General features: G+C 49.6%; 1 protein-coding gene across 1 annotated transcript in view; it reads left to right on the top strand.

Annotated features, from left to right (window-relative positions):
* The window catches only part of LOC310922042 (coagulation factor IX-like), a gene marked incomplete at both ends in the record, with an annotated part of 41487 nt that extends 15126 nt beyond the window's left edge, over positions 1 to 26361 (top strand). Inside the window, 3 exons of the mRNA XM_083882338.1 lie at positions 23623 to 23861; positions 24372 to 24495; positions 25907 to 26361. Coding sequence (XP_083738464.1) covers positions 23623 to 23861; positions 24372 to 24495; positions 25907 to 26361 — 818 coding nt within the window. The remainder of the gene's footprint in view (positions 1 to 23622; positions 23862 to 24371; positions 24496 to 25906) is intronic.

Below are 26361 nucleotides of genomic sequence, written 5' to 3'. Positions count from 1 at the left end.
GGCGTCGGACACACTGCGCCCTTCGACACAGTGGCCCCAATTAAAAATCCGTCCCCATGCGCACCCCCCACGCGGCCAGAGCATCCCTCCCCCATAAATTGGCAGGGGTGTCGGTGACATGGGGCCGGACAACAGCTGCCTGACCCTCTGGATTCGTGATTGTCACCGGCTTCTGGCTCACGTAGCAATGCTTCGTCCCTTCCAGTCCTGCAACAGGCGTCCGCACTGGGTCCAAAGGCCAATCCGGGGGCCATGCAGCAATGGACACAATCGTGATGTCTGCGCCCGTGTCAAGGGTTCCGCGGAGATGAATTTCTGATGGCGTTGCACCAGGAAGGGACAGGGTGCATGTCTTCTCAGGACGTCTCTTCTTGGACAGGACGTCCGTCCAGAAGACCTGAGGTGGTCCAGTGGATCCGAATCCGCCATCTTCTCTCACCTGACTCTCTGCCCTGGGAACAGAGGACTTAAAAGGCACAAGTTGAGCAATTCTTGTTTTCTCAGGGATAGTGAGGGGAGGAGTGGACGTGGAGACCATGGCATAAATCCTTCCCGTGTAATCTGCATCCACGAGACCCAGACGCACAATGATACCCTGAATGGTGGTACTAGATCTGCCCATAAGAAGGGCACTCAAACCATCACCCAGAGGACCAAAGGCGTCCAGGGGGATTTTATGCACTGTGGTGTCCCTCAGGACAACCGTTTCAGCAGTGCAGACATCTACGCCTGCTGAACCGCAGGTGCTGGCTGTGAGCTTGCCCAGCAGATCTCCATCGGCTCTGGGGATTGGGAAGACACTTGTGTCTGAGCGCGCTTCCCCTTCGCGCTCCGCCGCCCGTTTCCCGAGCTTGACAGAGACTGACCATTCACATGAACCGTTGCCTTACAAGCATCGGCCACGTGATTTGGTCGTCCACAATAAAATGAAACAGTGGTCCCCTTTTTCCCTTTCTTTCCTTTCTTCTTGCCACTTTGAGCATTTGCCCATTTCTGCTTCCCACCCCGCTGCCCCTTCCAAATTGGCTGCTGGGTGGTAGCCCAGGCAACCACCTTACCACCAGTGGTGCCCGTCTTCGAACAGGCCTCAACCATCTGCATAAATGAAGGCTTGCCTGGCAAGGCCTCAATGATCTTCCGGCATTCTGCATTGCAATTGCTCCTTGCCACAGTGGTGAGCAACACACCTCTGGCAGTGAAATCATCCACCTGTCGCTCAACTGAAGCCGTCAGCCTATCTGCAAACCTCAAGAAAGGTTCATCTGGTCCCTGAAAAATCGTGGTGAATGTCTGTTTCGGTGCAGCCACCTCCATTGTCTGTACCAATGCTGCCATGCCAAGTCTTTGACTCTGCTCCAGCACCAAGGGCTCATAGGTAATCTGCTTATTCACATCAGCAAATTCACCTACACCCGTCAACACGTCTGGCCCGACCCCATACCTAGGGTCATCCTGACGAGCCATCCGATTCTGTGCTGCAGCAGTTTCAGCCAATTGAGTCCATTTAGACTCAAACATGTCATATTCGACCGGCTGAAAAAGAACCTTGGCCAAACACCGAATGTCATAGGGAGGTAACACGTCTGTGTCTATCAGTCGTAGTGTGTGCATCATCTCCGGAGACCCCAGACCGTGTTTACCAATCCTATCGCGAAGATCAACCAGTGCCTGCCACGACAAATGGGCATGTTTCTTTCGGCCGGCATCTTTCACCACAGGGAAAGCTTGCAGCCTGGCTGGCGAACCATCATCGTCCTCTGAATCATGTCCCGCGTGTTCCACATGGACAGGGGCGAGAGCCCGTCTCGCAGCCTTTGCAGAGCTAGAGGATTCATCCTTGCCCTGCAGGGGGCGCCGTGCCGAACCACGGCCGCTCAGAGCTTCAGCCTTGGCGCGGACATCCTCCCAAAACCGTGCGCGGTCTCGCGGCCGGACCGTCACCCGGCATGGGGGCAGGGTCCAATGACCACCTGAAGGGGACTCAGCGTCTCGAGACCCCGCGCCACGGGAGAGCACCCGTCTATCATCGGCTGCGCCATCCCGTCCTTTAAAAGTGAACACCGCGGGGCTGGTTGCAGCCTCAGGGTCAGAGGCGGCGGCGCGCGAAGCGCTGCCCCGGCTCACGGGTGGGGGGGAGCGCAGCACTGGGCGGAGCGTGTCCCGCTTTGCCGCGGCACTGTCCCGCACTGCCTTCACAGGCGCGGGCGATTCGGGGGGAGAAGAAACCACGGGGGAGCGGCTGCGATCCCCACGAGAACGGGGGGGGCTTGGGGAGGGCGACAAGCTCTTCGGCGAAACCGCCCGAAGACAACCCGAACGCCGCCCCATCCCGGGATTCCTGTCCGGCGGAGCCGCAGCCGCGGGAGGGGGTATTGGAACCGCCCCCAACAAGGTCCCTTCGGCTGCACGGACTCCAATGGTGGTGGTCCGGCGCCGCTGCGGGGTGGACGTCTCGCTCTCCGAGGCTGCGCCCCCCTGCGCGGACCGCGGCTGCGCTCCAGGCTGCCTGGAGCTGCGCGTGCTTTGCCGATCCCTGCCGCGCGCCTCCGGGGCCGCGCCGTCCTCCTCCACCGGGTATCTCGTAGAGATACCACAATGCGGACAGTCCGCAGTCACCATCCCGTTTTCCCGGTCCAAGCACGCCTTCGGCGCCTCCAGCGCCGGGAACGCACGGGGGGAGGAAGTGGAGGGATCAGCCCCCCGCCGCCTCCGCGGCTCAGAACTCAGGTGCGTCGGTTCCGCAGGGCGTCCACGAGCCCCGGAATCTCCCGCACCCAAACGCCTACGAGGCGCGGGTACAGGTGGAGTCCGCACCGGAGACTCCAAGCCCACCTCAGCAGCTACACTGACAGAGGGCAAGCTGCCCTCACTGCTGCGCCTGCGTGGAGCGGGAATCGGTTTTCCCGCTAACTTCGCAGGGGCGCAGGAGGTATCCAGTAAAGCCTCCGCACTCCAGCACCGCCTGCGAGGAGCAGGAACAGGAGAAACAGCCTCACCGTTTCCCCTGGCCTCCAGCCCGGAAGAAAAATTCAGGCTGGAGTCATCCTCTGAGGCCTCAGAACCGGGAGGTTGCAAAATGCCCAGCGCCCCTCCCAGCTTTTTCCAAGTAATCCACAACCTCACAGACTCCCTGCCCCCCTCTTCAGTAAAAACCTGAAGCAGCTCGTCTCCCAGGGACTGCCATTCTGCTGTCAAAAAAGCGACCTCAGGATTCCAAAAGAAACCATGGGTTCTAGCATAAAAAAACAACCCGCAAACGTCCTCTTGGGGTACATAGATTCCCTTCTTCCGCAGGACCTCAAACCAAAGGTCCAGCACGAGGGCATCGTCCTCTGAGGACATCTCTCTTACCACTCGTTACCTCAACCACACAGGAAATGCAGTCTCCACACTGGAAACAAGCGCAGTCTGGACACGGAAGGGTCCACCCGACGTGCAGTTCACACGCGAGGTCACCAGATGTCGCTATGTCAGACACACAAAGACACGCAGGCCACAGCAGGTCAAGCAGCTATGAATATATTTTAATGTCTGACTGAATCCTTATATACATTTTGTACAGAAGGCCAAAGATTGGCCAAAAGGGTCACCACCTTATGAACATCATTGGTGGGCTTGACCATCAATCTCATTCCTCCTCCTAGAGAAGAAATATGTAAACACATAGATAAAGTTCTAATAATATAATATTGTTTATGTGAAGCAGCGTGAGAAAGCCGCTGCAAAGGCACAAAATTTCACTAGCAAGAAATTCAGGGCGACACCATGCATGTCCCCCCATAACACCCCTATACTGGCTGTGAAAAAGGCAGATGGAAGCTATCGGCTAGTTCAGGATTTGAGGGCAGTAAATGCTCGAACCAGGACTAGGTTTCCGGTGGTGGCCAATCCATATACTTTACTGAACCGGCTCACGCCTGAGGATGTATGGTATAGTGTGATTGACCTGAAGGATGCATTCTGGACTTGTCCCTTGGATGAGAAAAGCAGGGATTACTTTGCTTTCCAATGGGAGGACCCCGATACCAATAGAAAACAGCAGTTGAGATGGACAGTGCTTCCCCAAGGGTTTGTAGAATCTCCTAACCTGTTAGGGCAGGCCCTGGAACACCTCTTGACTCAATTTACCCCGGAGGCAGGGACGAAACTGTTACAATATGTGGATGACCTGTTAATAGCTGGACCTTCTGAGGGAAGTGTGAGGAAATGCACAGTGAAATTACTAAATTTTATTGGAGGTAAGGGATTGAAAGTTTCAAAATCCAAACTACAGTTCACGGAGCCTGAAGTGAAATATTTGGGTCATTGGCTGTCCCAAGGGAAAAAGAAATTAGACCCTGAGAGGGTCGCGGGAATCATTACATTACCCGCTCCAAAAACTAAGAGACAAATACGCCAAGTGTTAGGGCTCCTGGGATACTGTAGACAGTGGATTGAAGGTTTCAGTGAGAAAGTGAGATTTCTGTATGAAAGATTGAACACCGACAGGGTGAAGTGGACTGAGCAGGATGAATTGGATTTCCAAAAATTGAAAGAGGTTCTCATGACAGCCCCAGTACTGACCCTTCCAGACGTGAACAAAGAGTTCCAATTGTTTGTAGATGTCAGTGGACAGACTGCACAGGGAGTCCTGACTCAGGAATGGGCCAGCAAAAGGAAACCTATAGGATTTTTATCTAAAATCCTGGATCCCGTGAGTCGGGGATGGCCTACGTGCCTGCAGGCCATCGTCGCAGTAGCACTCCTGGTGGAAGAGGCGACGAAAATCACCTTTGGAGCCTCACTGGTAGTTTACACCCCCCACAATGTGAGAAACATTCTATAACAAAAGGCAGAAAAGTGGTTGACCGACTCCAGGCTTCTGAAATATGAAGCCATTCTGATCAGCTCCCCGGGATTGGAGTTAAAAACCACCTCAGCACAGAACCCGGCACAGTTCATGTTTGGAGACCCCTCCGAGGAACTGCTGCACGATTGTGCTGAGATCGTGGAACTCCACACAAAAGTAAGACCAGATTTGGAGGATCAGGAATTGGAAGGGGGAGAAAAATGGTTTGTGGATGGGTCGGCGAGAGTAGTGGAAGGGAAAAGGAAATCAGGGTATGCAGTGGTGGACGGCAGAACGGGAAAGGTGGTGGAATCAAGCCCCCTGAGGCCCGAATGGTCGGCCCAGGCTTGTGAGCTTTACGCTCTCCTGAGGGCTCTCAAAAGGCCAAAGGGAAAAAGGGGGACCATATTCACCGATTCCCGATATGCGTTTGGGGTGGTTCACACTTTCGGAAAGATTTGGGAAGAAAGAGGTTTAATAAACACAAAGGGGAAAGGCTTGGTACACGGGGAGATGAGTCGACAAATCTTGGAGGCAATCAGAGAACCAAGAGAGATTGCGGTGGTACATGTGAAAGGGCATCAGACCGGATTGCAATTTCAAACGCGCGGCAATAATCTGGCTGATCAGGAAGCGAAAAGGGCAGCTTTGCTCACAGTAAGCATTCCTGAGGTAGTCGGGGAGGAGAACTCCGAAATCCAAATATGTCCCTCTGAAAAGGACATTGAAGGATTCAAGGAGATGGGAGGAGCTTTGGAAATGGGAAAATGGAAGTTGCCTGACGGAAGGGAACTGGTCCCAAAAAGTGCAGCCAGAGGGATCCTGAGACGTCTGCATGAGCAGACCCATTGGGGAACACGGGCACTGGCTGACCAGTTTCTGAAGTTCTTTGGGTGCAAGGGTATCTTTGAATTGGCAAAACAGGAGGTACAAGGGTGCGTGACTTGCCAGAAAGTGAACCGGTCCAGATCCAGACAAACGGCTTGGGGAGGTCGTCCTCTTTCATATCGGCCGTTTGAAAGGATCCAGGTGGATTTCACTGATTTACCAAAGGTCGGAAGGTATAGGTATTTATTGGTTATTGTGGACAAATTGACACACTGGGTAGAGGCATACCCAAGGGTGAAAGCCACAGCTCAAACGGTTTCTAAAGTATTGTTAGAAGAAATAGTCCCCAGGTACGGAATCGTGGATTGCATAGATTCAGACCAAGGGACTCATTTCACCTCAAAAATCATAAAACAATTAACCGAGGCCTTGGGAATCAGATGGCAATATCACACCCCCTGGCACCCCCAGAGTTCAGGGCAAGTAGAAAGAATAAATCAAACTTTAAAATCGCAATTGGCAAAACTCATGTTGGAAACAAAAATGTGCTGGGTGAAATGCCTTCCCCTTGCTTTGCTGAATGTAAGAACTATGCCTCACTCTGATACGGGGCTGTCCCCCTTTGAAATGTTGTATGGGATGCCATACAAACACGGAATGCCAGTGGGACATCCCCGGGTCGAGGATGTGCAATTGCAACCTTATTTCATCACTATAAACAAAAATTTACAGGAGCTTTGAAGGCGCGGACTCATTCCCCAAAGCGCTCCTCTTGGGTTTCCAATCCACCAGATTCAGCCGGGAGACAAAGTGTTAATCAGAACTTGGAAAGAAACCCCTCTCGCTCCACAGTGGGAAGGACCGTTCCTAGTGCTGCTCACGACCGACACTGCAGTTCGAACCGCTGAGAAGGGCTGGACTCATTCATCAAGGGTGAAGAAGATCGAGGACCCAAAAACCTCGGACTGGAAGGTTACCACCCCTCCTGGAGAACTCAAAATCAAACTCAGACGACAAACTAGATGAACAATCAGATAAGTTGCATTACCCCAGGTTGTGAATGTTTTCCCTTTATTCATTTTAAATGTGCATACTGTAACCAGGTTTGGGTCACCCACTGTCGGGGAGGGAATCGACCGAAGGGTTTGTGTACTAACTGTCTGACTGAGGAGCAGGATAACACAGACTGTCTCTTAGTACTTGCCACCAGGGCCGGACTTTTGGAACTTTGCTCTCCTGAGTGGTTCCATATTTTCAAAAAGGGGATTAAAGGGAAATTGGACGCTAAAGCAGTACCTTTAGCCGTTGAGTGCCAAAGGACCATCAAAGTACCCTGCCAAGGGGATACGATCAAATTATCCCGGTGGGCAACCTACAAGAGGAGGTTTGCCATTAGGACCACACGGGCCCCTGAAGCACACCCTTGCTGCCAAGAAGATGGTTTACCCCGCCGTATGTACACGTACGGGCGAAGGGCAAGGCAGAGGGGTTTTCCGGTGGGGTTTCCTGATGGTCCTGAGCCTAGCCGTGTGCTGGGTCAAGGGGGCCCTATCAGGGGCGCTCCTGGGGGGGAGTCCTCCCACTAAGTGCGAATGGTGCTTAACAGCTCCAGAAACCGGGCAGATAATGGATTGTCCCCCGGAAAGGCAGTTGGGCGATTGTTGGGCCAATGGCACTCGATTTCACCTTTGTGGATCAGAAGAAAGAGTCCGGTGCCAACGCTCGGGGGCAAGTCCTAAGGGTAGACTGTTCAGGGATTCTGCTCGCTCACTCGTCAGACAAAGGCGCGAAACTGAGATTCCTTACTCGGTGCAAGCGTGTCAACAATGTAATAAAACTGTATGGGTGGGAGGAAAAAGGCAATCTACTTTCCTTGCCCACTACAAGGTGAATCCCCTGTGTTACGACAAAACGAAACTAAAAATATGTAATATGGGTGGAAAATTGTATTGGGAAGGGAAGAACCTCAAACATGAGGAAATAGGTTCCTTGGATTCAGAACCCATCATCTTTGATTTATTGCCTCTGGGTGATAACCGTGTGTGCTTGCAATTTGACCAGGCCTTTTGTTTCTCAAAGAACGAGGAGGGGATGGATCCTGAAAGTAAAATGAAACAGGTAATGCTGGAACTCAGGAGACAGGAAGCCGAGGCCAGAAAGAGGAGGATTGAGCAAGAAAGATTAAGGTCGCTCAGTGAAGAAGGTAGTGTTTTTCATAACATGCTCCATCGCAGGCATCATTTTCCTCCCGTGTCTAATCCCCTGTTTCATTCGACTGATACATTCAGTCGTCCAAGGGATGCAAATAGCCGCCCTTCCTATGGATCCAGAGGCAGCCAAAGGGGGAACCGTGTCCAAAATAATGAAGCTCGAGGAAGAGAAGGGTAAAGGGAGGGCTGCTGAGGCCCTAAGGAGATTTGAAGAGGAGCGGAAGCTCCAACAGGAGGACGAATCCTCTCAGGAGGGATGGGAAGAGTACAATCTTAACTGGAATTAAGGTCAATAAAAGGAACTAATTTTTAATTTGATGAATTATTAGGCGGGGGACTGTGATAAATTTTGGGTAAAAATTCGGGTATAAAATAATAACCTGATGTGTAATAAGGAATAATGTTAATAAAATTGTGAAATCCAGTATAGGGCTAATCGTTTCCCCCCCAGCCTGCCAGTCTCAGTTGCAAAGACAGGATGAACATCATCAAGCTAGACAAAGACACTGGCCAACCTCGATAAGAATCACTTCCTTGCCAATGCAAGGAAGAAATTCCTTCGTGACAACGATGCCAATCTCATCAACCCGCTGGCAATCTCATCAACTCTCCGGCGAAACAAGCAAAATGAAATCAGCATAAGACTAACCCATGAAATTGACATAAGAAAGAGTTTTTCCCGGAATGAGACAATGAGACCTGACGAGATCCGGGAAGGCCATCGAGAAGAAATTCGGACTATTCAGCCCATCCTGGACACCTGGACTGCCTAAGGGCAGAAAAACCCTATAAAATGCTGGACTGAAAGCTGCATCGGCGTGGATTTGGGAGTCTTGTGCCCCGGTGCGGACCCCTATCCACCCAGCGCGGCGCTGACCATTTCCTATTTTTGTGGTTTTCTCATCTTTCTTGTGCTTGATATTTTGTTATTAATAAATTGTCTTTTATTTATCCGATATTTGCCATTGCATTTATAACAGTTTTCAAGGTCTTGTCCTGGATTTAGTTACATGAATTTCATAGATGCAATATCCTGTTGGAAACCTTGTTGCTTGTTTTCCTGCTTAGCAAAGGTAGAGCCTGACCCTGTACTTTCCCAAGGGTAGATGTGGGGTCTGGCTGGAAGGGTTGAATGTAAACATCCCCTTTTTAGCCTGGGTGAGTGGAGAGGGAGGGTAGTTGTCCAGGAATTTGTTCAAAGGCAAATGATCATTTCAGATGGCTGCTCAGACAGGCTCCAGCCATCTTACAGTTCTAAATATGGATCATAAATTTTCTGAAGGCAGAAAGGTGATGTTCAGCTCCACCAGCACCCAGCTAGGGCTCACTCCTGTGTTCTTCCAGTAGGAGCTAATAGTTAGTTACTGATTCTACACTGAGGATGCTCTGAACTTTTCAGAACCAAAGAAGATTTTGCTTACTGTAAATCCTCCTGAGGGTCTATTTCATGGCTGGTCATGACCCAGTGCCTTATAATCTGAGTTGAGTGGGTACAATGAAGCTTTGTGCTGGTGCTGTCCTCCCAGCAGTGTGTATCTGCAGAGACCCTCAATTAGAACTGCCTCTGGCTTAGCTGTTATATTGGGTGAGGTGGAAGGAAAATGCAGTGCTTGAGGCTGCAGCTTCACAAAGGGCTAAAGAATAGCTGGTTCTCATTGTATTTCCCAGCTTTACCCTGCTCCTAGACCATTACAATACCTATAACTACACTGACACATGCAGACCCAACCCATCACAATACAGCAAATTAATTGGGCATGAACATCTCAGAAGCACATCTGGCAGAGAAGAGATTGAGCAGATAAATATTTTGTCCTCTAAAGTCAGTTTAACATTCGATGCTATCACATTACTAACACCTGACTGCAGCGGGTTTGCACATCCAAGCTTGCATGCAGGTACCTGCATAGGGGAGCTCTGTCAGCTGCAGCACAGAACATTGACCTCCTGAATGTGTTGGCTGTCAGCAATCAGTTTAGGAAGCATCTGAGGTTGGGAATCCTGTTAACAAAGGATCTCATCAAGAGCTCAGGCCTGTGTTGCCCAGCATGCTGTATCACTTTCACTGGACCAGAAAGGTTTAGTTAGCAAGATCATAATCTTTCAGGTTGAGTGATTGCCCTTCCTGCAAAAGCTTAGCTTTTGTTGGCTCTGAAACCTTCATTTCATAGGCTAAGCTTGCAGGTACCACTTTCCATCACTCAACACTCAGTTGAGTCCTGTTCCTAAAGTGAACTGTTTAAAAATAAAGGATGAAGTCTCAGTAGGCCACACATGCAATAAGTGAAAAGCTAGACTTGCCAATGCACCAAGCAATATAGCCAATTTATTAATTTGTTCGATAAAAGAGTGAGCAATTACAGTGCCGGGTGCGTGGGGGTCATCACCCCAATCAATGCACAAATTCAGCTCTTGAGTGGTGGTCTTCTAATACCATTCTTGGCACTTCACTTCCCCAAGTTTTTAGTTATTTTCTGCTTGCTTTTCTTCATAATCAGCAGTTGCAGTTTTCAAAGGTCTGTTGGGAAGGTGGTCTGAGATGGTCTTCTGATGCCTCTCCAGCTCCCTCATTCTTCTTTTAAAATATCTTTTTCCACTAGCATTATTTTTGGTTATATAGTTTGCTTAAACAAGCATATATATTCTGTTAGTCAGCATACATTTTGCAAGCCTCCTTTCAGTCATTACACAACCCAAAGCTAGCAGGGCCCCAACACTTGTCTGCATGAGGCCCCTCTCTCTGTTACAAAACCTCAAAATCAGCATGTTTCAAAATATCTCTGTAAAGTCTCTCAGTTTATGTTAGTCCCAGTTCCCCTTTACAAATTCTTCTATACTTATACTAAGGACAGTTTAAAACCTATACAAGGTAATCAAACAATTACAATTTTGTCGTTAAAACAAACTGTTAGCTAAAAGTCTACTGTTATATAGTTGCCTTGTTAAACCCCACTTCCATGCCTTACTTAGCTGATTTAAAACTCTTCTTTATAATAATCCCATGGTTTCTGTTGACACAAATCACAACCAGATTTCTCACACACACATCTGATTTTACACTAATGTTTGTTTGCTCAGTGCTTCTGAAAGCTTTTCAAATGAAAGAATGCCTGGTGCTATTTACTATTTTGACTGCCACTACCAGCAGGAATTCGGCACACATTGCATGGGAGAGGAATGGGAAGAGCTCGTCTGAAACGAGCCTACAGATGAGATCTTCATTAACAGAGAAAATATACAACTCTAGGAAGAGTTTATTGTTTTCCTCACCTTGGTGCCAAGCAGGATTATCTGTACAATTAATTGGCAGACATTATTTCCTGCCCTCTCCCAGCTGGCTGTTTATTGTTCTGGAGTCGCTGCTGTAGAAATGCCGGCCAAGCGCCCGGCTGCCCAGCACAGGATTCCCAGGTATGCAGCACACATCCTGCCAAGAGCAGGCACAGCTGCCCCAGCCCATCAGGCACATGGGCTCAACACAAGCTTTTTTCACTTTTAAAGCTGTTCAGAAGTCATTTCCAAAGCCCAGAAACAATCTATGCTTTTGCTACTTTTACATATCACTCACACTGCAGCTCCAAGGCACAGGCACATGTGCACAGGGTACACGTGGTCAGCTGTGGTGGTTTTACGTTCACTGAATTTTATTTATTAACTATGAAATAGAATTTTGGGAGAAAAAGGCAAAACAGACTCAACTTAAAAGTAAACAGTTTATTAACACACAGTAAGGAAAAGGAAGGAAAAAAATTGAAACTGTGATAAATGTGACATTGGGGTAAAAATTCGTGATGAAAAATATAGAAATATATGTTAGATTGGTGTTAATATAAAAATGTGAAAAGGTATAGGCTTTTTTAAAAATTCTTCCCGAGTCAGGCGGCTGCCCATACAGTAACCGCCTCTCAGCCTGAGACAAAGAGCAGGACAGGGACCATCAGGATGGACAAAGAAACTGGCCAACCAAGATAAGAATCGGCATCATACCCAGAGGGAGAAATTCCTCTCCGAATGAAGAGGAATTCCTCGCCGGAGACTACACATCAATGTAATCGTGGACCAGTGAGCCTGATCCGCATGTGAAAAGAACCTTCCCCGAATACAATTTGCAAAGTTCGATGGATCCGGGAAATCCATTCAAAGATGTATTTGGACTATTTGTTGGACTATGCCCCACACCTGTTTTGCCTCGGGATACAAAAAGCCCTATAAAACCCCAAGCTGCAGTCCGCTCCGTGTGGATTTGGGAGAATCTGTACCTTAGGGTGTAGATCCCTGTCCACCCAGTGCTGCGCTGCCTGTCCTATTTGTGGTTTTTTTCTTTGTCGGTGATTGGGATCGTTTTTCTAATAAATTGGTTTTTTATTAATCCGATTTTTGCCATTGCATTTATAACAAAACTTAAAACTTTTCTCCTTTCCTCACAATGTTCACTTTTTTACAAACAACATAGAGACAAAACTTGTGACATTCAATCAGTTTCACCATTTAAATACAGTCTTTCATTCGTTTTTCAGGAGAGGAGTCTCTTGTTTATTATGGAATGTTATAAATGCAAAGGCAAATTTCAGGTTAATAAATGACAATTTATTAATAACAGAATATCGAGCACCTGAAAAAGAGAAAAACCACAAAAATAGGAAATTGTCAGCGCGCGCTGGGTGGATAGAGGTCCGCACCGATGTACCAGACGCCCTAGTCCACGCCAGTGCAGCTCTCAGTCCACCGTTTTATAGGAATTTTCTGCCCTTAGGCAGTCCAGGTGTCCAAGGTGGGTTGAATAGTCCGGATTTCTTTTCGATGGCCCTCCCGGACCTCATCAAGTTTAGTTGTCTCATTCCGGGAAGGCTCCTTTCTTATGTCAATTCCAAGGGTCTGTCTTATGTTGATTTCATTCCGCTCGTGGCACCAGAAAGTTGATGAAATTGGCATCGACGTCAGGAAGGAATTTCTCCTTGCCTTGGCGAGGAAGCGATTCTTATCAGGGTTGGCCAGTGTCTTTTGTCTAAGTTGATGACCTTCGTCCTGTCTTTTCAACTGAGATTAGCAGGCTGAGAGAGAACGGTTACCCTTCTATTGGATTTTACAATTTTACTTTAGCTTTGTTTCATTATACATCGAATTATTATTTTATACACGAATTTTTACCCTATTTTTATCACAGTCCCTCACCTAATAATTCATCAAATTAAAAATTCGTTTTTCTCCCTTTATTGACCTTAATTTTAGTTTAAAAAGTCACATTCTTCCCAGTCCTCTTGAGAGGATTCATCACCTTGTTGGAGCTTCCGCTCCTTTTCGAATTCCTTTAGGGCCTCTGCCGCCCTTCTTTTACCTTTTTCTTCCTTAAGTTTCATTATTTTGGACACAGTTTTTCCTTGTGCTGCCTCTGGATCCATGGGAAGGGATGCTATTTGCATCCCTTGGACGACTGAATGTATCAGTCGAATGAAACAAGGGATCAGACACGGGAGGAAGACAATGCCTGCAATGGAGCATGTTATAAAGAATATTACTTTCTTCCACCATTCCCTCTGTCCGAACAGCTGGTCCCACCATGAAGCCTGAAGAATTGAATTCCACTTCTGGACTGGCACATGTGCCACCTTTTTGATTTTTTGTGCTAACCCTTTTATAGTCTCCCCATAGTCATCGATTTCGATGCAGCATTCTGATTCATTGAATCTGCCGCAGACCCCTCCTTCCTCTGCTAGCAGGTAGTCTAGGGCAAGCCGATTTTGATACACAAAAGCCCTCATTTGTGAATGCTGCTTTGCCAGGAGTTCCAAGGCCTCTGAGGTGTGGTTAGAAACCACTTCTACCACTGCTTGCAACCGAATTAGCCTATTCAGGAGGTAAATAGGTGTTCGATATCCCCAACTGCCATCGTTAGCCCAGGTGGCTGGCCCATAATACTCAATGATTCTTTCAGCGGGCCACTCCTCCTCCCCCTATTTCTGGTTGCCTCTGGCTATGGGTAGCACCCGTCTTATCTCTCTTCTCTGTCGGTTTAATGTTTCGAACAGAGGAGCTCCTAACAAACTGCTTTCAGCTCTAGGCAAGGTGAAAAAGAAGGGTCTTATCATTCCTAGGGTACAGGACCCCTTCCATTTTCGGGGAAGTTCGCTATAAGCCTTCTTTCCACAAATCCAATATATCCCATCTGGAGCTTTCCAGCCTATATTGGTTCTCCCCGGCTCGTCCCAGTACTCTTTTAGTCCCGCTAGTGCCTGAAATGGATTAGCCCCGGGACTTTTGTGCCAACAAAGTCCCATAGTCTCAAACCACTCACAATCTTTTTCTCGAATTTGGCTCCAATATCCGGAGGGTGGTTCAGGTTGCCAGACCCGTGTTTTGTCATTCACCGTTAGGGTATTTATGCAAGGAGTATAACCCACCAGGTCGGTGAACTCCTTCCCCTCTTGGCTGATGCAGATAGTTCCCACTATCCTTTTTTCCAAAATCCATCCCTCCGGTCTCTTTACTATTTTTGACAATTTAGAGCTTTCTCATTTTAGAAGTTGTTCCGGGGCTAATCCTTCTCCTTTCCAGGGCCACCTTTCGGCTGACTTTAATCCCCCACAAATCCAGCAATCCGTCAGCCCCAATTCAGTGGCTATCTCTTGCATTAGTTCTACAAAGAGGTTTTGGTTAGGGGCCGGAAATCCCCTATCCTCGTATTGCCTTTCCAATTGCTCGTACTGTTCACTGAGCGATTTCAACCTTTTTTGCTCAATTCTCCTCTTTCTGGCCTCAGCTTTCTTTTTCCTGAGTTCCAATGTTACCTGTTTCATTTTACTTTCAGGGTCCATCCCTTCCTCGTCCCTTGAAAAACAAAAAACTTGGTCAAACTGCAAACATACACGCTTATCTCCCGGAGGCAATAACTCGAAAATGATGGGTTCTGAGTCCAAGAAACTCGTTTCCTCATGTTTGAGATTTCTCCCTTCCCAATACAATTTTCCACCCATATTACATATTTTTAGTTTCGCTTTGTCGTAGCACAGGGGGTTCACCTTATAGTAGGCAAGGAAGGTAGATTGCCTTTTTCCTCCCATCCATACAGTTTTGTTACATTGTTGACATGTTGGTACCGGGTAAGTAGTTTTGAGTTCTCGCCTTCGTCTAACGAGTGAGTGAGCAGGATCCTTGAACAGCCCGCCCTTAGGACTTGCCCTTGAGCGTTGGCACCGGACCCTTCCTTCCAATTCACAAAGGTGAAATCGAGTGCCATTAGCCCAACAATCACCCAACTGCCTTTTTAGAGGACAATCCATTATCGGCTCGGTTTCTGGTGCTGTTAAGCACCATTCACACTTCGCGGGAGGATTCTCCCCTAGGAGCGCCCTTGGAAGGGCCCCCTTGGCCCAGCACACGGCTAGGCTCAGGACCGTCAGGATTCCCCACCGAAAAACCCCTCTGCCTTGCCCATCGCCCGTATGGGAACATACGGCGGGGTAAACCATCTTCCCGACAGCAAGGGTTTGCTTCAGGGGCCCGTGTGGTCCTGATGGCAAACCTTCTCTTATAGGTTGCTCACCGGGATAATTTGATTGTATCTCCTCGGCAAGGTACCTTGATGGTCCTCCGGCACTCAATTGCTAAGGGTTCTGCTTTAGCGTCCAATTTTCTCTTTATTCCCTTTTTGAAAATCTGATACCACTCAGGAGAATCTAATTCAAAAAGTCCGGCCCGAGTGGCAAGTACTAAGAGGCGGTCTGTGTTAACCTGCTCCTCGATTAGACAGTTAGTGCACAGACCTTTAGGTCGACTCCTTCTCCAACAATGGGTGACTCAAACCTGTTTACAGTACACGCATTCAAAGTGAATGAAAGGAAAGCACTCACAACCTGGGGTATTACAACTTATCTGGTCGGTCATCTAGGTTGACGCCTGAGTTTGATTTTGAGCTCTCCAGGAGGGGTGGTGACCTTCCAGTCCGAGGCTTTTGGGTCCCCGATCTTTTTCACTCTTGAGGAATGAGTCCAACCCTTCTCAGCGGTTCGAACTGCGGTGTCAGTCGTGAGTAGTACCAGGAACGGCCCTTCCCACTGCGGGGCGAGAGGAATCTCTTTCCAAGTCCTGATTAACACTTTATCTCTGGGCCGAATCTGATGAATTGCAAATCCGAGAGGGCCACTTTGGGGGATGAGTCCACGCCTTCTGAGCTCTTGTAAATTTTTGTTTACAGTGATGAGATAAGGTTGTAACTGCACATCCTCGACTCGGGGATGTCCCACAGGCATTCCATGTTTGTATGGCATCCCATACAACATTTCAAAGGGGGACAGTCCCGTATCAGAATGAGGCATGGTTTTTATGTTCAACAAAGCAAGGGGAAGGCATTTTACCCAACACATCTTAGTTTCCAGCATGAGTTTTGCCAACTGAGTTTTTAAGGTCTGATTCATTCTTTCTACTTGCCCTGAACTTTGAGGGTGCCAGGGGGTGTGATATTGCCATCTGATTCTCAAGGCCTCGGTTAATTGTTTTATGATTTTCGAGGTAAAATGAGTCCCTTGATCTGAATCTATGCAATCCACTATTCCATACCTGGGGACTATTTCTTCTAATAATACTTTGGAAACCGTTTGAGCCGTGGCTTTTGCCCTTGGGTACGCCTCTACCCAATGTGTCAATTTGTCCACAATAACCAATAAGTACCTATACCTTTCGACCTTTGGTAATTTAGTGAAATCCACCTGGATCCTTTCAAACGGCCGGTATGAAATCGGACGACCTCCCCAAGCCGCTTGTCTGGATCTGGATCGATTCACTTTCTGGCAAGTCACGCACCTTTGTACCTCTTGTTTTGCCAACTCAAAGATCCCCTTGCACCCAAAGAATTTCAGAAACTGGTCAGCCAATGCCCGTGTTCCCCAGTGGGTCTGTTCGTGCAGGCGTCTCAGGATCCCTCTGGCCACTCCTTTCGGGACCAATTCCCTTCCATCTGGTAATTTCCATTTTCCCATCTCCAATGCCCCTCCCATCTCCTTGAATCCTTCAATGTCCCTTTCAGAGGGACATATTTGGATTCCGGAGTTTTCCTCCCCAATCACCTCGGGGATTTTTACTGTGAGTAATGCTGCCCTTTTTGCCTCTTGGTCAGCCAGGTTATTCCCACGCGTCTGAAATTGCAACTCGACCTGATGCCCTTTTACATGCACCACCGCAATCTCTTTTGGTTCCCTGATTGCCTCCAAGATTTGTCGAATCATTTCGCCGTGGACCAAACCTTTTCCTTTTGTGTTTATCAAGCCCCTTTCTTCCCAAATTTTCCCAAAAGTGTGAACCACCCCAAACGCATACCGAGAATCAGTGAATATGGTCCCCTTCTTTCCCTTTAACCCTTTGAGAGCTTTCAGGAGAGCATAAAGTTCACAAGCCTGGGCCGACCATTCGGGTCTTAGGGGACCCGATTCCACCACTCTTCCTGTTCTGCCATCCACCACTGCATATCCTGATTTTCTTTTCCCCTCGACTACTCTTGCCGACTTATCCACAAACCATTTCTCTCCCCCCTCCAATTCCTGATCCTCCAAATCTGATCTTACTTTTGTCTGAAGTTCCACGATCTCAGCACAATTATGCAACAGTTCCTCAGAAAGGTCTCCAAACATGAACTGTGCAGGGTTTTGTGCCGAGGTGGTTTTCAACTCCAATCCTGGGGAGCTGATTAGGATGGCTTCATATTTTAGAAGCCTGGAATCGGTCAGCCACTTTTCCGCTTTTTGTTGCAGAATGTTTCTCACATTGTGAGGGGTGTAAACTACCAGAGAGGCTCCGAAGGTAATCTTTTTCGCCTCTTCCACCAGGAGTGCCACTGCAACTATAGCCTGCAAACACGTAGGCCAACCTCGACTCACAGGATCCAGGATTTTTGATAAAAATCCTATGGGTTTCTTTTTGTTGGCCCATTCCTGAGTCAGGACTCCCTGTGCAGTTTGCCCACTAACATCTACAAACAACTGGAATTCTTTATTCACATCTGGAAGGGTCAGTACTGGGGCTGTCATGAGAACCTCTTTTAATTTTTGAAAATCTAATTCATCCTGTTCGGTCCACTTCACTCTGTCGGTGTTTAATCTTTCATACAGAAATTTTACCTTTTCACTGAAACCCTCAATCCACTGCCTGCAGTATCCCAGGAGCCCTAACAATTGGCGTATTTGCCTTTTAGTTTTTGGCGCGGGCAATGCTATAATTCCCGCGACTCTCTCAGGGTCCAATTTCTTTTTCCCTTGGGACAGCCAATGCCCCAGGTACTTCACTTCGGGCTCCGTGAACTGCAGTTTGGATTTTGAAACTTTCAGACCCTTAGCTCCAATAAAGTTTAACAATTCCACTGTACATTCCCTCACCCGCTCCTTTGAAGATCCTGCTATTAGCAGATCATCCACATACTGCAACAATTTCGTCTCTGCCTTTGGGGTAAACTGAGTCAAGAGGTGCTCCAGGGCCTGCCCGAATAGATTAGGGGATTCTACAAATCCTTGCGGAAGCACCGTCCATCTCAACTGCTGTTTTCTGTTGGTATCGGGGTCCTCCCACTGAAAAGCAAAGTAATCCCTGCTTTTCTCATCCAAAGGGCAAGTCCAAAATGCATCCTTCAGGTCAATCACACTATACCACACATCCTCAGGCGTAAGCCGATTCAACAAAGTATACGGATTGGCCACTACCGGAAACCTAGTCCTGGTTCGGGCATTCACTGCCCTCAAATCCTGAACTAACCGATAGCTTCCATCTGCCTTCTTTACAGCCAGTATAGGGGTGTTATGGGGGGACATGCATGGCTCTATTGTTCCTCCCCTCAAGAGGTCATCGATAACCTGCTTCAATCCCTTTCTCCCTTCCAGGGGAATGGGATACTGTTTGACCCGTATAGGGTCCCCGGGGTTCTCGATTATAATATGAATAGGGTCTATTTCTAGCTTCCCCACCTCCCCTTTAGAGTGCCATACCTCTGGATTGATGTCTGCCTCATCCTTCTCAGTGAGTTTAAACATTTTCACCACAAGATTGGAACTTCTTACAACTATGCTAATTCCAAGAGCTATGATCATATCTCTCCCTAGCAAGTTGTAATCAGCTTCCTCTACCAACAACAAATTCCCTAGGCAGACTTTATTTTCTGATTCAATCTCCACGCTTTCTATCACAGGTACTTTAAAGGGATCCCCTTTTGCACCCACCACTACAACTTTCTCCTTACCGACCGTGCACCCTATTGGTAGATTTTGTAAAGTGCTCCTTTCTGCCCCGGTATCCACCAGAAAAACGGTTTCTTGACGCTGGGGACCCACTTTCAGTTTTACCAGGGGCTCGTTAGATGTCCTGGTCCCCAAGGTGAAGAGCCCCTGACACCCCTAATCTTCCTGAAATACTTTTTCATCTTTAATTCTCTTTTTGCAGTCCCTTCGAAGGTGTCCTACCCTTTTGCAATAGTAGCACTCGGGCAGTTCCCTTCTCGTGTCTGGGGCTGCTTTTCGGGGGCCTTGAGACTTTCGGGGTAAGGTTTTATATTTCCCCGAAGCCTGTTCCTGTCTCTGGACCTCCTTCACCGCAGCTACCAAAACCTTAGCTTGTACTTTCTGCTTTTCATCCTCCCTCCTCATGTATATTTTCTGGGCTTCCCGCAACAATTTCTGCAAGCTTTTGTCCTGCCAACCCTCTATCTTTTCCAATTTTTTCCGAATGTCCTCCCATGACCTTGCCACAAACTGAGTTTTGAGCAGAACTTCCCCCACAGGGGAATTAGGGTCCGTCCCAGAATATATCTGTAGACTTCGCCTTAATCGCTCAATCCATTCAGTGGGGGATTCATCTTTCCCCTGACATTCATTGAAAACCTTGCTAATGTTCTGACCCCTTGGGACAGCTTCCCGGATGCCCTGAATTATGATGTTCCTTAGATCTACCATGCTCCTTCTCCCGTCCTCTGTTTGTGCATTCCAGTTTGGGCTAGAGCTGGGCCACTTTTGATCCCCAGGTGTCCCCTGTGGGTTCCTCCGGTCCCAGTCTCTGATACCCGCTTGTTTTATCATCTCTCTTTCCTCACTATTGAATAAAGACCTCAGGATTGCCATCAGGTCCTCATATGTATAAATGCTGCTCCCTAGGAACTCATCCAACCTGTCCGCAACACCAAAAGGATCATCCAACAATCGCCCCATTTCCTTTTTGAACGCTCTTACGTCTCCTGTATTGAGAGGCACATTTACAAATCCAATGATCCCTGGGGCCGTTGGTACTTCCCTTAATGGAAGTAAACTGTGTCCCACATTCTCATTCTCTCCCCATTCATCACTCATCCTCCTTGCTTTCAATCGGGTTCTGCTAGCAGGGGGAGAACTGGTAGCAGTGGGTTGTCTCCCTTTCCCGGACTGCGGGGGCGGGACTGCCGCCTGTGCAGCCGAGGGGGGTCTCTCCTCCGCTCGGAGCAACCCTGGTGGCGGCGGAAAAGGTGACCGAGAGTGCCCCCAAGCTGGCGCAGACGGGATCTCAGAGGGGGCTCCCGCGGTCATGGCATCTATCGGCGGGGGCGCCGCCGACGGACCCAGGCCAGACGGGAGAGGCAGGAGCGGGGGTGGCAGGGAGGGAGCTGCCAGTGGGGACAATGGAGGGGAGGCATGACTCCCCACCTGAGATGCCTGTACCCCCAAAAGCTGGTTTGGAGGATCGGAAGGGGCTGTGGGCACCACTTGCTCTGGAGAGGGTGGGGAATTCAGCCCAATGTAGGGAGGTGGGAGGTGATCTAGGGGCTCCCAGGGCTCGGTCCCAGTTCCGGGCCGCCCTTTCTGTTTTATCGGGAATAAACCAGCTCGGGTGTTTAACCAAAGCCGGGCATATTCCCTCTCCTCGGGGTTCGAGGGGCTCTTGTTTTTCACATAGCGATTTAACTTACTACATGTCCAGCTTTCAAATGATCCCATTACCGGCCATGTAAGGTGTTCCCCCAATTTCTCTCCACCCCACACATCCATGCAATAGTAAATCATTCTTTCCTTAGATTTCTCTTTCCTCTGTGGACAATCTCCCCAGTGCTCCAACATCCACCCCAAGGGACTATTTCGAGGGATTTTCATGGTTCCCTTTCCCTTACCAGAGGGGGGGCTTTCTGAGGTTTTTTTCTGGGGCTTACTCTTTTTCTGTCCCATATTTCGCGAATTTCCTTACCAAATCTTCGAAATTCCCTGCAAGTCGACTTTTCTGCCTGTGCGTTGTGTCTTTGGTTGTTTCTCAGGGGATGGGGCTTTTTCGATCACTCCCCCTCCAGCGAGCTGTGCCGAGGGTTCCTGATCGGCTCTCAATCCTTTCGGATTCTCTTTGGACCCTTACCTTGGTCCGCTGGCAAAAAGGGTTTACCGATTCCCGAGCTCAACAGGACGTACCCTTCCCCTTTTTGCCCACTCCGTGATTGGTCCCCGAGACTTCCTTCGTCCCGGTTTTGACAAGCAATGTAAGAGAGTTTCACACGAAATCGCTTCCTTCGCGGCCGACCGCTCCCCTCGCGGGAAAAGACGGAACTGCGACCTTGAAGTCCGCACTCGCTCCGTGATCAGATCACGTCTCACACACTCGCCCAATCACCCGCTCAACCAGCAGTACTTACAGCTCCTTTTCCTGCGTGGATGTCTTCGTGCACGTAGACGTTTTACGAGCAATTGCAAGCCGCGGCTTTTCCGAAGGCCCTTTGCCTTCCCGAGCTCTCCTTGCCCCCGGATCCGTTCTTTCCCCTGTCCTATTTTTGTGGTTTTCTCGCTCCTAAATTTGGTTCGGAGGTTCGGGTGGAGCCGCGGGGTCTCCTCACTCACCAGGCCGCCGAAATCAGCGGGGGTACCCTCCTGGATCGCAGGTCCCCGCAGCTTCCTCCGAATCCGAGTCACGGCACCAAATCTGTTATAAATGCAAAGGCAAATTTCAGGTTAATAAATGACAACTTATTAATAACAGAATATCGAGCACCTGAAAAAGAGAAAAACCACAAAAATAGGAAATTGTCAGCGCGCGCTGGGTGGATAGAGGTCCGCACCGATGTACCAGACGCCCTAGTCCACGCCAGTGCAGCTCTCAGTCCACCGTTTTATAGGAATTTTCTGCCCTTAGGCAGTCCAGGTGTCCAAGGTGGGTTGAATAGTCCGGATTTCTTTTCGATGGCCCTCCCGGACCTCATCAAGTTTAGTTGTCTCATTCCGGGAAGGCTCCTTTCTTATGTCAATTCCAAGGGTCTGTCTTATGTTGATTTCATTCCGCTCGTGGCACCAGAAAGTTGATGAAATTGGCATCGACGTCAGGAAGGAATTTCTCCTTGCCTTGGCGAGGAAGCGATTCTTATCAGGGTTGGCCAGTGTCTTTTGTCTAAGTTGATGACCTTCGTCCTGTCTTTTCAACTGAGATTAGCAGGCTGAGAGAGAACGGTTACCCTTCTATTGGATTTTACAATTTTACTTTAGCTTTGTTTCATTATACATCGAATTATTATTTTATACACGAATTTTTACCCTATTTTTATCACATGGAATTCTCTCACTGACAATTTAGAAAAGTTTTCTTGTGGGTCGAAACTCTCAGAAACAGCCACCCGGGGAAAACTTGCTTCTATGTGGTCTCCTCCCATTAGCAGTTTCCCAAGCTGCTTATGGGTTGTGGAACTCAGGCATCTGGGGTGTCACCTTTTAAAGATAAACAACTTCAAAGCAAAGGATTTCTCATCTCAAGGAACAGAGATGTCTTCTCACTCCTTTCACTAGTGGGGGAGCTTCTCATACAGTTTATTACAAACACTTTTGCTTAAATCATCTCTTCAAATGCATATTTTTCCATGATTTAAAGAACAATCTACCAACAGAGTTCATTTCCATAGCTCAAACTAGAAAGTCCAGCCAGCAGGCAACTCCTTCATCCTTCCTCTAATTAATCTTTCACTCACTCTCTCAATCTGACTGTTATGCTGGGTCCTCTCTATGTTCACTCTGTCTCTCTTCTCTCTCTCTGGGAAGAGTTAAGTCTTAAAAGCTTCGTGTTGGCAGGAAAGAGTTAAAGCTTGCCCAGGCCTGCGGTGGTCACGTGATTTCTGCCAGTGGCAGCCAGGATTTTCAAAAGCCGCGGGAATGGGGGAAAAACTCAGATTTCAGAGCAGTCTGGCTGGTGAAAGGCTCCTTGCCCCCACCCCTCCATCTCCTTCAGGGTGGGCCCAGCTTGGAGTGGGCGAAGGCTGCAGGTTCCCCTCTCCCTGCTGGGGGAAGGGCTCAGGCCCACGGCCAGGCCTCGGGCCAGCTCCCCCCCATAGGGGAGCAGCAGGGTGTTTCCAGCTGCTAAAAAACCGATTCGTTCCGGGATGGGGGCACATCATCCCCTCCCCTGGCCTGGGAGTCACCGGGCCAGGCAGGCCTCCCGTGAAGGCCCGGGCAGGCCAGGCCGCCCCAGCCCTCTCCAAAGGAGAGAGCCAAGACTGCCTTGCCTTACCTCCTGTGAAGGCAGAAGCAAAAAAGAGAGAGATCCCAGGCTCCCTTCTAAGGCTGTGTGTTTCCCAGAGGTGTATCCCTGCATGCAATTAGCTATTTTGGTTGTCAATTCAAAAGAAACTACTTATTGCACTTCACTATCTGTGCTAAACCAACACATCAGCCCACAGCCCTGTGCTGGTCCAAAACCGTGCTGAGGTGAGGCAGCATTTCCCTCCTTGCCTGCTCGTTTGGTCACCATAGCTCGGTGTGACACAGTCAGTGACAGCTGTGACTGTTCCTCTCCTAGTGCCATATCCCTGTGGGAGGATCACGGCTCCTGAAGCCAAGAGGAAGCTCACCCGATCCATGAACACCTTTGAGCACTGCAAGATCACGGGTGATGACCTTGACGATACCCCTGACGAGGTGCTGGACAACACCACGGAAAGCAGCACCGCTGCCACCATGAGGATCACACCTGTGCTCAGGATGGGCACGCGCATTGTCGGCGGGTCAAACAGCATGAAAGGAGAGGTGCCCTGGCAGGTACCAGCTCTTTCTGCAAACCTGTAACTCCAGCAGTTACTTTCTGAGTACAGGATCATCTTACTTTTAAATACCCAAAGCCTGTCTCTGAGGTTAGACTGGCAATAGTCTCGAGCCTAACAGGAACACAGCTTCTTTCTGTACACAGTTTTATGCCACAGCAACCAAACTTGCCTGCATGGGGCTCTCCTCTGGCAAAGAAAGCCAGAAGTCAGTCACAGCAGCTTTACCTGGTGGGCCACAAAGGGTTGAGCTACAGCAACAGATTGCTCAATGTCCATGAATGTACCAAAAGTAAGCTGAAGGCTGAGGGAAGGGAGTTTTGCAAGGAGCAATGCAACTCATTTTATGGCTCCATCAGTTTCAGCAGATCATAGAATCATCCAACAGTTTGGGTTGGAAGGGACCTTAAAGATCAGCTACTTCCAACCTCCTGCTGTGACCAGGGTCACCTTCCACTGGTCCAAGCTTACACAAACCTAAGAGTGTGATTTCCCCCTGCTCCCACAGGTTCTGCTGGTGAACAGTGAAGGCTTGGGCTTCTGCGGCGCATCCATCATCAACGAGAAGTGGGTGGTGACAGCAGCACACTGCCTGAAGCCGGGCTACACCCACAACCTCACTGCTGTGGCAGGTGAGCACCTGGGCAGGAGGGGAGGGACACAGGGCTTGCACTGGCTGGACAAGGCATAGCACAGGACACCGTGACCGCAGTGATGGGCAGCAGCAGGACACGAGCTGCTGCGCGGCACGGAGGCCCCAGATGAAGTTGCAGCATTTCATCAGCCCGGTCCCTGCAGGTACCACCACCTCTGGTAGGAGCAGTGAGCTAGGTCTGCCTTGGTCCTAAAGCCACAGAGCTGCTGGACTGCAGTGTAAACACAGATCAACCTGGCCATGGGCGAGCTCATCTGAGCCAGAGGCTCATCCAGGCAGCTTTAAAGCCCAGTGGAAGAAGCATTCCCCTCCCCTACGCTTCTTTGCTTCTCCACTTTCATCCCTGAATCACATTTTCAGGTCCACAGCAATAGCAAGCATCTCTAACGTGAGAAAAGCCACCTGAAAGTCTGCCCCACGTTTGTCTTGCGTTTACACTGTAGAAACAGCCTGGGAGGGAGCTGACATTCCCACTCTGCCCAGAAAAAAGCCCTCTCTGAGCCTGCCGCACCCGTTCACCTCTGGCTGGCTCCGCGCCGCTCCGCGCCGGCTCTGCAGCAGCGCACGGCCGGGCCCGAGTGCCGTAGATGTTGCTCAGAGGCGATGGTGCGTTCTGGAGAGCTCGGCAGAGCGAGCAAAAACCCCGCAGCAGGGGCCAAACGCACCCCTCGCCCCGGGGGCTGTGGGAGAGCGGTCAGGAAAAGTCATCCTGCTCTCAGCCTTCAGCGCAGGCGGGCGGCACCAGCTGCTGCCCCTTCACCGAGCTGGGAGCACGGAACACACCCTTCCCTCTCCCTACCTGTTACACAAGGCGGGGGAAGGTAACAGGCTGACGGCACCTCGATCACAGCGACTGTGAGCAGCTGAGCCTCGGGCGGGGGCATAGGGGCTCGGGGGCACCTGTGAGCATCGGGCATGTCATTGTGCCCTCCTGCGCCCCATCCTGCCCCGTGGCTCTGGGGGTTCAGAAAGGGGAAGGTAAGGTTTCTTTTCACTAATAAATTATTTATTTTAAACCAAGGTTTTTTTCATCAGTGAGTTCTGCCCCCTTTGCTGCAAGGGCGACATCCCCTTACATCTCTCTGAGGGTGCTAAATCCCCAAAACGGCCACATTGCTGTTGACTCTGGCAAAAACATCTGCATCTTTGGTGCCTGATTGGGTGATGTGTGCCCAGTGTCACACCTGGGTTTTACCGGGGGCCTGAGATGTGAGGGAACCTGCAGCTGCCTTTGACAAGGAGCCAGCAGCCTGGCCAGGAGCAATCTGAGGGCTGAGCCCTTGGCAGCCACTGGGCTGGGCTGGAATCACACCAGGATGGCACCACCAGGGCACAGTCCCTGGTCCTGCCATGGAGGGATGCAGCCCCAGTCACATTTGTCTCTGCAGGTGAACACGATGCCAGGAGCGACGACCACATGGAGCAGTGGCGTAAGGTGGTGAGACTGCTCCCCCACCCCACATACAACGCCTCCATCAACGAGTACCACAACGACATTGCCCTCCTGGAGCTGGACCAGCCCCTCACCTTCAACAGCTACGTCACCCCCATCTGCCTGGGCAGCCACGAGTTCACCAATGCTCTGCTGAAGCAAGGCATTGGCACAGTCAGCGGCTGGGGCAAGCAGCTTTTCCATGGCCACAAGGCCACCACCCTCCAGGTCCTCAAGGTGCCCTTTGTTGACCGGCCCACTTGCTTCAAGAGCACCTCCACCACCATCCTGAAGAACATGTTCTGTGCAGGCTTCCCATCCGGGGGCAGGGACATCTGCGAGGGGGACAGGGGGGGGCCCTACACCACGGAGATTGAGGGCACCTGGTTTCTCACAGGCATCACCAGCTGA

Source organism: Zosterops lateralis, assembly GCF_965231275.1.
Source record: "Zosterops lateralis genome assembly, chromosome: W".
NCBI classification, from domain to species: Eukaryota; Metazoa; Chordata; class Aves; order Passeriformes; family Zosteropidae; genus Zosterops; species Zosterops lateralis.
The sequence above is the reverse complement of the archived record's forward strand: the minus strand, read 5'-3'. Positions and strand labels throughout refer to the sequence as shown.